Source organism: Populus nigra, chromosome 3, assembly GCF_951802175.1.
Source record: "Populus nigra chromosome 3, ddPopNigr1.1, whole genome shotgun sequence".
NCBI lineage: Eukaryota > Viridiplantae > Streptophyta > Magnoliopsida > Malpighiales > Salicaceae > Populus > Populus nigra.
In genome coordinates, this window is record NC_084854.1 from 6,125,663 (window position 1) to 6,137,898 (window position 12,236).

The following is a 12,236-nucleotide window of genomic DNA, read 5'->3' on the forward strand; positions in this document are numbered from 1 at the left end:
TTGAAAATTTACCACAATATATTTTCATGTATTTAATATTTCTCTGTAAAATTTCAGTTTTATCCAATATACAGTTTGAAAGATATGCTCAATCTCGTAAAATTAGACATCAGATATATTAATGTCAAATTTGGAACTGACTTGGTTCATATCATAAATTTAGTAAACTCGTAAAATCGGACCGAGTTAATCGATTTTGCACAAGTTAAGTCCGATTTTACTTGTTTCGAGTTTTTATTCCGATTTCGCACGTTAGATACATGTTGACTTGTAAAATTGTAAGATTTTAAGAGTTAACTCGCGATTTTAACAACCTTGTAATCCCCTCCTCTCCACACCTTTTAGCTTTATTTATAATAATAATAATAATATAGTTTAATATAATTGTATATAGTATTTTAAACGATATCATGAGAAAGTAATCTTAAAAAAATAAGAAGTCCGAAAATAATAATACAGAACCAACTGAAATGTAAGAATATATCCAACTAAATCATAAAAGAAAAGAAGAAGAAGAATGCGTACAACTATAGAAGCAAGAAGTCATCATGTGTATTTATTTATTGAGAAAGAGGAAGGGTGAGTATTAAAAGAGGATCTGCTCTCCCTGATTGTGCTCAGCAAGATAATTGATTCTTTATTATTCTAGTACACCTTAATTAATTCTAGGATAATATTAATGTCTTTTATTGTTTATGTTCAAATTATTTCCTCACAACTACATTCACAACATATAGCAATAAAATCTACCCCTTGTTTATTGTCGCCACCAAACACACGCACCAACCACCCTTACCAAATACGTTATTAAATACCAGCAATAGTTGATTAGAAGCTGGTTTATTCGAAGGACATTTTTGGCATTACACCTGCATAAATTGCTCTATCTTAAAACATTATTTTTGATGAAAAAATAAAAATTAAAGTCTTCGTGAATCTCGTTTCAAATAAAGCCTAGAGGAGAAATCATAAAATCTTGATGATCTCTCTTGTACAACCTTACTGATTACTCTCTGGCACATAATCTTTGACGCAATGCGGGTTTTTCCTTAACGAGTCTGCTACAAGCAGCACTGATTTGCTGTAGTTTCTTTGTTCGTTCTTTTCCCTTGTCGTTTCTTTTGTGAAATATTGAAGAATCCATGATGGCCGCTCGATCAAGATTCACATCTCTTTGAAATGGCCGATTAGATGGGTTTATTCAGAGCTAATAAGAGGGTGTTTGTTTCTTATGTTATTAGTTTTGATTTTAACAAGAGGTATGCATCACAGAGAAATACTAAATTCATTATCTATTAATTATACACATCAACATAATGAAGAAAAAAAAATCCAATATAGTCTCTGACTATGAACATAAAAGCATGATAAGGGTAAAAAAAATATCAAACAAAACCAATCAAAGATTGAATCAAATATGAAGATGAGGTTTTGCGACCATGATGATCATCAAAACTTGATCTCGCACTTGTTATTACTCCCAGCAACAGGAGATCCGTTCAGAGGAATCTTCAAATCGTCACACTCAACCTTGGGCTTGAACCTTGCAGTCTTGACCTTACCAAGCTTAAATCTAATCCTCAAAGACAACTCCAAGGCAATACTATATAACCCACTTGTTCTTTCTTGATTAAACTGTGTCACCTCTTCACCTTGAAGGGTAACTGCTTGCTGCCCTTTAAAAACTACGTTCAAGACACTTGTGTTCTTGTGTCCTTGATAGAATGGAGTCAAGGCATGATAGCCAAACCTCTGGTCCTCATAAAATGCCCTGGCCTCTATCCTATCATAGTAAATCCCAATCTTTTTGTTAGGGTTGCGGATACTGATGTTGGCAGCAAGGTTGAATTGGAGCATGTTGTTGGTGTAGTTGAACTGAGTTAAAGCAACGTCTGTGACATGGAATTCGACCTTGTTAATGGGACGAAATATGAGCCAGATAATAAGGATGAAAAGCCCAATAAGCATGGCCACGGTGATGATGACTTTGAGGATGAAGGCCAAGAAACAGCAGCAGCCACAGTCAGAACCACGGCCAGGGCGGTGGTAGTGTTGCGGAGGTGGGATTGATGGACCATAAGAGGCGCCATTCAAATGAGCTTGTTTCTCTGCCATTACAGAGTTGTTCTGGTTGGTCAGAAAACAGAAAGAGAGTAGACAAATGTGCTGTAAGAGATAAAACAACTACTCTGAAATTGTTGAGATATGATTTGGTCTGCTATTAATGTGTTCGTGTGTGTTTATATAAGAAGGGATTGTAAGAAGACGATTAGTTGGGTACGTGTGAATTTATCTTAGCACCAAGAGGGACACCGAAGTTGGAGATGTTGGCCGCGTCCATTGACGCGGTTACTTTGTTGGATTGCTCTGTATTTTTTTAGGCAATTTGTAAGTTCAGGTATATCTTGTGTGGGTGGAGACCTCTTTAGATGGAACCTGAAAACTTCTAACGTGTAAATTTTCCCGCGTCCATTGATTGTGCTTGGAAACTTCAGCAGCTTCCATTGACTTACGCGTATATGGTTTCCCTTTCAAACTTGGACACGATGTTTCAGAATAACCAGTTGACTTTTTTCTTAGCATAATCAAGCTGACGAAGCTTGAAATATCTAGCATGCTTCTAATTTGTGAGTAGCATATATCAATTTATCAAATTGCTTAGCCTATAGTTTTAGAACCAAGCATACCGTCTACATACATGTGCCTTCATATAGGCACGTCAGCATTTACGAACACATAGTCAATACTTAGATGGTTTGATGAAGTTTAAACAAACCCACATGAATTATAGTGGGATTGTGTTGAATTTGATTAAATACTTTGATAATTAACTGCCCGAATGAGATGGAAGCGCTTGGAACTTGTTCTTGCTATAAGAACAAAGTGTTCTTATACTGGGAAACCGATGATCATTCTTCGTTGCAGACATTTCATGACGCCATCAAAATCAAACATTATGTGCATACACTAATTTCAGTTCATATACAATTTGAATGTAATGTTGAAGATGTCCTTTGATGCAGTCATTCGCTGCTTAATGTTATGGCCAATTAGTATTATGCAATCAATGATCTGGATTCTAGGGTATCCTTACAAGCTAAGCTAACAAATAAGCAAACAATCTAGCGTTCTACTGCTCAAATTGTTTTGGCACACAGTTTGTCAACAACGCTTTTGAGCTTCGTATGTCAAGTCGTACGGAAGCAATGACTACCTTAGTACATCTTGCATTGCATTGTTTGGTATTATAATAGCGTTATTTTTAAAAATATATTAAAATAATATTTTTTATTAATTTTTTAAAACTTATTTTTGATATAAACACATCAAAATAATCTAAAAATAAAATAATAATTTAAAATAAAAAAATAAAAAAATTAATTCTTTTTAAAAAACATGAAAGATAAAAACATACGGGCTTATAACGAGTTATATAAGGAGGCTTTAAGCCCACATGATGGACGGTGGCTGTAATGGCTTTCGTGTAACTACATGCCTTAGCTCCTCCTAATCTTATTATTCGGTACGAAAGCATAAATTTAAGATGGAGTGTTCGACAGGGTGCGCCGAATTCCAACAATTGTTAGATTTGCAAGGCCACGCACAAGTTTGACATTCAAACCATCATGGAATTTCGGCTCACTCGTTGACTCCTCTTCTGGGAGTTGAAAATATTTCTCTCATTTTTATTTGTATTAACAATCCAGACGGGGTATTTTAATTTATATCTTCTAAGGCATTCAAAGTTCGAGGAAAATTCCATGCAGATGCAACATCTATATTTGTGTATATTTTGAAAATTATTTTGAATTTTAGCTAAAATTTACCCAGTTGTTTGACTATTGGAAAACACGGTTGAATTATATTTTTTAAAAGTTTTAAATTGTTTTTATTTTAATTAATTTTTTTATAAATATTTAAAATAATTTTTTAAAAAATAAAAGATAACAGAATAACATTTAAAGCATACCGACTACCACAATCTCGAATACTCAGTGTAATATAAATTGTTGATGGAACAATTTGTTCTGCCACTGGGCCCTTTTTTCCTCCTCCGTGTGCACGCACGGCGCAGAGAAACTTCAAGTGACTTGGAAATTGGGCTAAAATGATCCAGGCCTCTAGTTTTGAGCGTGGCCTTCGGATTCGGCTTTGCGGGCCCCAGGTCTTCGCCTTTTGCACCAGATGTTTTCAGAGGTGATATTGTGTTGCTGTTATGTTCGGTGTTATAAATTAAAAGCAGTGCTTGATGAATAGTTACTGTATTGTAGCTAGAAATATTTAAAACAATTAAATGGTGTCTATTTAAATCTTATTGTTATGTTTTTGAGATATAAAATAAAAAATAAAGATTATTCTAAAAATATTGAAGCAAATATATTTGATTTATTCTGACTTTTAAGCTTAAATAACACGTAAGAGTATTCTTATAAAATTAAATTTTAAATTTACAGACAAAATATGTTGAAGACAGTGATAGTATATGAAGATACACCACTTCAATAGAACTAATGATATGAAAGAACTTAAATAGAATTATGTAAAACACTAGAAATATGGTTTAGGTTTTGTAATAGCATCCATCCTCGTTTGGTGAACAACGTCTTTCTCCGGCCCAAGTCTGAATTAATTAATTAATTAATTAATTAATGCAGCTAAATATTTCAAGGCAGGCGAAGAAAATCATGAATCGATCCCAATCATGGACTTCCTATCGAAATGTGACCTAAAAAGCCGAAAATGCCTCTGCCGACGAAATTCTTTCTATGCTCGAGTTATTGCGAAATGATTGCCACGTCAACTAAGATAGCACTTAGCCATTTTGCATGTACCTATCTTATCCTCCTATAAATTATTAATAATAATTGATAAGTGGCATCAGGCGGCTATGATTAATATTATTGCCCTTTGCCAATTGATAGAGGCTGTTATAATTTGATGACACAAACAATTAAGCATGTTTTAAATGGATTAGCTTCTGATTAATTGAAAACAAAGTTTTTAAAAAAAAATTAGCACAGTGAATTAAAAGTTATGATAAAATAACATCATTTAAATAGGTTTTGATTAAATAGCATACTTTGAAAGCATGATATGACTTGAAATTTAAACATTTTTCCAGATAAAAAAACACAAAACATATAAGCAGCTCCCTCTCTCTCTACAAATCGATGCCCTCAGCTCATATCTCTCTAGAAAACCCACCAAACAGTTATTCCCCCCTAAAACACTCATAAATCAAATCCACCTTAGTCTCTAAGCATTCTTGGTCATTATTCTGTTCAAAATCCATCATTGCTGCCACAACCAACAGATACCTAGCCTCTTTTCTAGTTCTACAAGCAAGTTAAACATACTACATTGTCATGCATTTGCGTTTGGTTTGATTCAAATGAAATAATTGCTCAGGTTGAATTTAAGGTTTGTTAAATTAATAATAAATTAGTTTAGAATATCATCAATTAGGGTTGATTTGATATAGTTGAATATGAAAATAATTTGAATTAATTATTTGAATTAATTAATGTTGGGTAGGTTGCCAAATTAGAGACTTTATATGGATTGTTGGAATCAACTAATAATATAATTAACCACAATTGATGATTTAATACAATAGAGCATGAATGTGGTAAAATTATGATGAATTATACGTTGCATCGAATTTTTGATAAGTTGATGAATTTGATATTTTCTTTGAATTATTTTAATTTTCTATTAATTTGGGTTTGATTTAATGGAATTGATCATGAAAATATCCATTAAATTTTATATCATGAATTATATTTAATTTTGGTGAAATTGGATTGAATTTATTAAGAATTTTTCCAATTAGAGTTAGGGTAATGCAATTTAGTTAAAATTACATCCAAATGACTATAATTTGATTTTTTTTTGCAAAATATCTTATAATGTATTTATGTTATGTCATTACGATGACAATATTATTCATGACGTGAACATTAATATCATATATAATGATGAGAGCAGTTTGTTGTTAGATTGTAATTTAAACATGTCCTATACAGAAATAAAAGTAATTATTTGTCATAGAATTGGATGGAATTATAATAATATTGATGTTGAAATAACTTTGAGGTGTTAAATTGGTGAACATCAATATTATCTTGTGCCGATTGTGTGTGATGATAATTTTAATACAATGATTAATTCTTTCATCCAAAGTGATTTGAACATAATGACATTATATGCAAGTAGTCGATCAAAATTCATGTTTGTCCCAACTTTTGCTAGTCTTTTAAAGTCAGTTAGTAGAGGTAAAAACAATTTATTATTGAATGATTTGCTGCAAAAGATAAATAATACTATGTTTGATAATCTATTTGCTGATCAATATAGATTTGACTATTCTGAACCTAGTAACAATGAAAATGATTATATATTATACCTAAATATGACATTAAATGTTGATGGTGAAATCATACTTTCTATTTCTAAATTTGAAGATGCTTCTTGGTCTGGTTTTGGTGTTTCTCATTATTGAGTATTTAGTCATAAATACATGTCAGGTGGGTCTGATTTTGAGAATGGATAAACTTTTAGTAGTGAAAATAAATTGATTAATATAGTTAAACGATGATATAGTGCACATTCAATTGAACACCAAGTATAATGGTCGAACTTTATATTTGTTTAATTACAATGCGCACAATCACCCAAATTTAAGTGATGTTTTATGTGGGGAACGTTACAAAAGATAGAATTTATTTGAGATACTAAAGTTAAAAGAATCACATACATGCATTTCAACTTTTTTTTTTCAAAAAGACCATCATTAATTAAATATAATTTTTCTACTACATCCAAAAAAAAATAATACTATTTTATCAAAAAGGAATTTTGGTGCCGGTTAATTCACCATTTCTTTTCATTTTGTATGCTAATTGTTAAATTTATTAAAAAAAGAAAAGAGAAAAGAAATAAAGCCCGTTAATTTGAGAATTGACTTAAAGAAAGTCCTTTCTATGACGCCTTTATTAATTAGCACGTAGAAGCTGGTGATGGGTGAAAAGGACCACCACTAAAGCCGGCCATGTGAGACTTGCGCACCGACTCCCAAAACGCACCACGCTCTCATTTCTTTAAAACTCCACACTGCCTACAGTCTCATGCCAAATTAAGCTACATGTAGAGTACGAGCTCGGAGTCACGAGTACATCCACTTTCTCAAATTAATTAATGCAACAGTTTCGTCACAACACTGGCTCCTCTTCCGTGTAAGAGCGAGGCAAAAGAAGAATCATTTGCATCTCAAAGTCCAGATCAAAGGTATCTCTCTAAAGCAAATTAATTATAGGAATTAGAAAAAAGATGATAGAAGAATCACTTATGGCTGACCGTGATTATAAAGATCCTAGAATTGGACTAGAAAAAAGAGGAAAAAAGAGTATATATACAACAAACAAGCAGCAATAAAGGAATTTGTGTTGAGAAAAAAAACGATCGACAGTGACTCGGCAACCTCCACTAGCTAGCTAGACACTCAATTGTTATCTCTCCATCAAAAAAACTAAAATTTTTTGATTCCACGTTTCATTATCTGCCTAAAAGAAATCAAAATCATATAGCTTGCGCACACAGGGTTTGTAACTTTCCTCTCTGTCTCGACGTCCGTTTCATGATTTTTCTAAAAAAAAATCACTTCAGCAAAATGTACACTTTCAATTTCAAAGTCTTGATTTCATATCGATCTCACGTGTATACACATATAATCGAAGAAACAGAGATAGCCCATCATCAATTGCAGAAGAAGTAACACATCAAATTAAACTAAAAACATTGAAGACTAAAAAAACAAAAAGAAGAAGAAATAATTACTTAAAGGCGGTATAACATGTGACCATCTTCTTCTATATATATATATATATATATATATATATATGGCAACTCCTTACCAGCTGATACTTATATATATATATATATAATCTCCCTCATCTTCAGAGGCTTACATGGCAACTCGTTGCCAGCTGATACTTAACGACGTTGTCACCAACCATAATTCCATTAGTTCTGCTACCAAACTGAATATAAGCAGGACACCTAACATGCAAATTGTATTTCGCAGAAATAAAGGTTCCGACTTTGAATCGAACACGACCATCAATCTTGATCATCAGCATCACAAATCCTGCACCTTGGTCTTGACTTAATGCAGCTGAATTGTACGGAGATACCGGCACGGAGTTGCCGTAAATAAAAGGGGACCAAACATTAATCTCTTTGTGTCCTTGGTAAGAACTAGGTATGGAAGTTCGTAGAGTTATTTGTTGGTTACGGTATGTGGCATATATATCGAGTCTATCATAGTAGATTCCGACTCTATCATCCGGGTTGCGAGAGGATACGGTGACTTGGAAGTTGGAAGTGATGAAATTTGGATATGAAGCGTTAAAGGCGTAAACTGTAGCATCTTGGAGGATGAATTTTGGTTTTGAAGGACGGAGGATGGCCCAAACTAAGAGGATTACGATGAGGACAATGAGGAGGAACGTTAGGATTCCGGCGAATAACACGCGGACGAGTCTTCGGCGTTTATGGCCGTGGTTGCCGCAGTCTTTCTTGGATGTCATGTTGGAGGAGTTGGTGGTGGAGAAGTGGAGAGAGAGAGAGTAGCTTTGCGAGGAAGATTTTCTGAGGGAAGTGTGGAGTTTTAAGAGTTTGAGTGAGTGAGAGAGGATTTTGGGGTTCTATGCTTTATGCGGGAGTTGTATTGACGGTGCCGTGCGATAAACGCGTTGTGTTATGGGCGTGTATTAAGATCTTGTAATAAGATGTGAAATGGTGATTAGTGGTAGGACTTGGGAAGGTTCTAGGCTTCTAGCTTAAAGTTTAATGTGATTAATGTGATTTAATTGTAAAATTGAAATATAAGCAAGATAATACTTGTATTAGCTCCGTATTTGTAATTAACGTTGTGACCAATTTATTTGAGGCTTTTTTAGCACATAATTATGATGAGTAATTTAATAACTTCTACTTTTGAAAATTTTATGTGTATATGAGCCTATGAGAAAAACTTATGTACATGATAATGTTTTCTTTTTCTTTTGAGTGTATGTCATTGTATTAGAAAAGTTCATATTTGCTATTTTTTGGCTAACAAAAATTTGTTATTCTTAAACATATTACAAATTATAAATTACAAAAAAAAAACTCTAAAATTTGTTTTGTATTGTTTTTTACTGGGTTATTATGGTCTTAACAAAACGTTCTTATACTGGATTGATTCTTGATTTTATATAAAAACATATAGTTAAATGTTTGTGAAGAATTAAAAATACGGAGACCAAAACTAAAAACAAGGTGAAATGATAGTCCTTTATTTGAAGAAAAAAATTTCATCCTTCATTTTTTTAATCGGCCTATTGAATCTTTTCCTTTTTAATTTTATCATTTTATATTGAATTTGATTGGTGATTCAGATTAATGATTTGTTAATTTTATATTGTTTTCTATCAGTTTATCGTGGTTTCAAGAAATATCTTGTTAATGAGTTGGTTCTTGATTTTGCAAAGAAAAAATCAATTTTGTTGTTTGCAAAACTTAAAAGATAAAGGGGGGCAAAATTAAAAGTTTGATAAAATAGAAGGCTTTTTCTTTTTAAAAAATATGTCAATAACTTTTTTTTATAAAAAAAATATGCTTATGTTTATGTCCATTTTTTGTATCTTTAGTTTGGAAATTATAGGATTTGATCTAAGACTTTATTTTATTCACATTTCAGTCTCTAGATTAAAGAAATGAGAGATGAAGTCATTGAAAAATAATGAAGAAAAAAGAAAATTAACGGTTGATATCATTTAAATATAAAAAATATATATTTTTGTGTCACTTGATTCAATTCAACAAGAAGAATCCCATTAGAGTGTTATTAAATTTTTTTCTTGTCTGAAAAATGTAGATTAGGGTTGAGAGATAATTGTTTTTTTTTCTCAACTTGATTTTGTGTTTTTGAAATGTTTTTAGAGGTTTTTGAATTGATAGATTGGTTTTGAGGTTCTATTTGTAATGTTTCGAGGTAAAAATAAATTGAAAAATAATTTTTAAAATAATAAAAAAAAACACATCTTGATTTTTTAGTCACATTTATGGTAGCAGAATTTTGAGTGGTAGAGGACTTGTTGGTTACTTTTTAAAAAAAAATTATAATTAGATAAACAATGTGTCGTCCGCTCATTTTTAATAAAAAATAATCTTGTTAGATTCTTAAATTGATTAAAAAAATAAATTTAGATGTTATTTTATTAAATACATTTCAATTTTAACTTTTTTTTAAAAAATTAATTATAATAATGTTTTAATACTACTAGCCAGCATTGTTTTACAGCCTATCCTGATTGCTCTTTTGTTTTCCCCTAAACTTTTTTTCTTGGAAGAACTTGTTTTTTTTTCGTATCATATTGTTTAATAAATTTTTTTAAAAAATTATTAAACTAAGATGAATCTATAAGTTGAGTTATAAGTCTAATAGATTAACTTAAATTGATCAAAGTTTTCTTCATATTTTATCTTGAATTTTTTTCAAAATCAAATGAGATAATACTCGTCATCTAATTTATTTTAGGTCCATTCATATACCATTTAAGTGAAAATACAAGTTATGCAAGAAGTTGGCCAGGAAGATTTTAATGACGTTGGTCTACAGGAAAGGGTCTAGTTACACTGCCAAAGAACTGCTTGGGGCAATACATGAGCGTTGTATTGTTTTTATTGCTTTTGATGTATAAGTTTTTTTAATTAAAATTGTTTTTGAAATAATTAAAAATATTGTTTAAAAACCAAATATTTCAGTGAATAAATAATTCAAACTTGCTATGTGGGAAAAAAACTTTTTAGACTTTTTCTTATCATATTTAATATTAGCATCAAATTTTAAGTTTATAATTAATAGTTTTCTTGTTATTATAAACACAATAATAACACTTATACATTTTTTTTCTTTGATTTAAAAAAAAAACTTCAATTTTAACTCGTATTGTAACACAGGTCAGGCATGTAGTAACATGATATTGTTTGTTTTGCTGTTTAAAATTATATTTGAAAGTATTTTAAAAATATATTTAACTTGAAAACATATTAATTGATGTGTTTTTAGTATTTTAAAATGATTTTAATAAATGAATATTAAAAATTAAAAATAAATCTGAAAAGAATATTTTCAAATAAAAATTATTTTAAAAAAATATCATACAGTAATAAACCAAACACAGCGCAAACTAATCGTCCTCGCCAGGACTAAAAATTAATTGTATTAAATAAGTAGCCAGGGGTGGTTAATTGCTGTCTTCCTTGAGACTGACATGAATCCCTGTCAAGCGGATGCCGAAGAAAAGTCATAGCAATGCACACACCAGTTCTACTGCTACACTTCCATTAAATATCTTATCTACTTTTCAAGCTATATTTACGGGCTAGAATAATTAATTTTTTTTTAGGTTTTTTAGTTTAATATAAATGTCTGAGCTTACTTGCATGCACCTTAATTAATTTCATGAATCTTGAAGTTAACGATCATGTAAGCTTTCAGTGGTCGTCATATGAGTAATCACAAGACTTGAATCTGAGACTATAAAAGAAATAAACATTTTAATTTTAAGTTCTTACCACTACACCAACATCTAAATAGTTAGAATAACTAATTCTTACTAATTAGCCATATTTATTTACGCAATTAAATGTGTCCTTGGAGGTCATATTCATGGGAACAATGAAGGAGATTGGTGCCTTTTCATTTATGTTTGAATATAAATAATGTTGATTTTGTTTTTAAAAAATATTTTTGAAAGAAATTGAATTTTTTTTTATTTTAAATTAATATATTTTTAGTATTTTTAGATTATTTTAATGGGCTAATATAAAAAATAATTAAAAATTAAAAAAATATTATTTTAATATATTTTCAAATAAAAATTAAATATTTTAAAAAACAACCGTAACCATACTTGAAAACTTCGAGAATACGTTTTCCTAAAGTTGGGGCCAATAATGCAAGGAACCGATAGCCCTTTGGCTGTGCTTTCACAAAGGGAAGCTGCTCTTTTCGCTAATCGAACTTTAGAAAGACAAAAAGGCAGCAAAAGAACCCGTCAAGCAAGTAAAACTTGAACAGATGGACTTCCATTAATTCGAGAGTTCTTAGAACAATGATTTCATGTATTATTTGCGTCACGTGTACCATTGTATAATACTTGGCTACTTCTTTCAAGGTCTCAATTTGA

The 12,236-nt window shown here is 31.0% G+C and overlaps 2 protein-coding genes across 2 annotated transcripts; both read right to left on the reverse strand.

Annotated features, from left to right (window-relative positions):
* Nucleotides 1-1,262: 1,262 nt before the first annotated feature.
* LOC133689020 (NDR1/HIN1-like protein 10) lies at nt 1,263-2,358 on the reverse strand. Its single transcript, XM_062108722.1, has one exon. It carries the CDS (start codon nt 2,113-2,115, stop codon nt 1,450-1,452), a length of 666 nt encoding a protein of 221 aa, XP_061964706.1. The 5' UTR covers nt 2,116-2,358; the 3' UTR covers nt 1,263-1,449.
* Nucleotides 2,359-7,672: 5,314 nt separating this feature from the next.
* LOC133688611 (NDR1/HIN1-like protein 1) lies at nt 7,673-8,750 on the reverse strand. The gene has a single exon (XM_062108152.1). It carries the CDS (start codon nt 8,586-8,588, stop codon nt 7,956-7,958), a length of 633 nt encoding a protein of 210 aa, XP_061964136.1. The 5' UTR covers nt 8,589-8,750; the 3' UTR covers nt 7,673-7,955.
* Nucleotides 8,751-12,236: the final 3,486 nt, after the last annotated feature.

Excerpts from the sequence above, each read along its gene's own strand:
- LOC133688611 (XM_062108152.1), bottom strand. The coding sequence starts at position 8,588 with ATGACATCCAAGAAAGACTGCGGCAACCACGGCCATAAACGCCGAAGA.
- LOC133689020 (XM_062108722.1), bottom strand. The coding sequence starts at position 2,115 with ATGGCAGAGAAACAAGCTCATTTGAATGGCGCCTCTTATGGTCCATCA.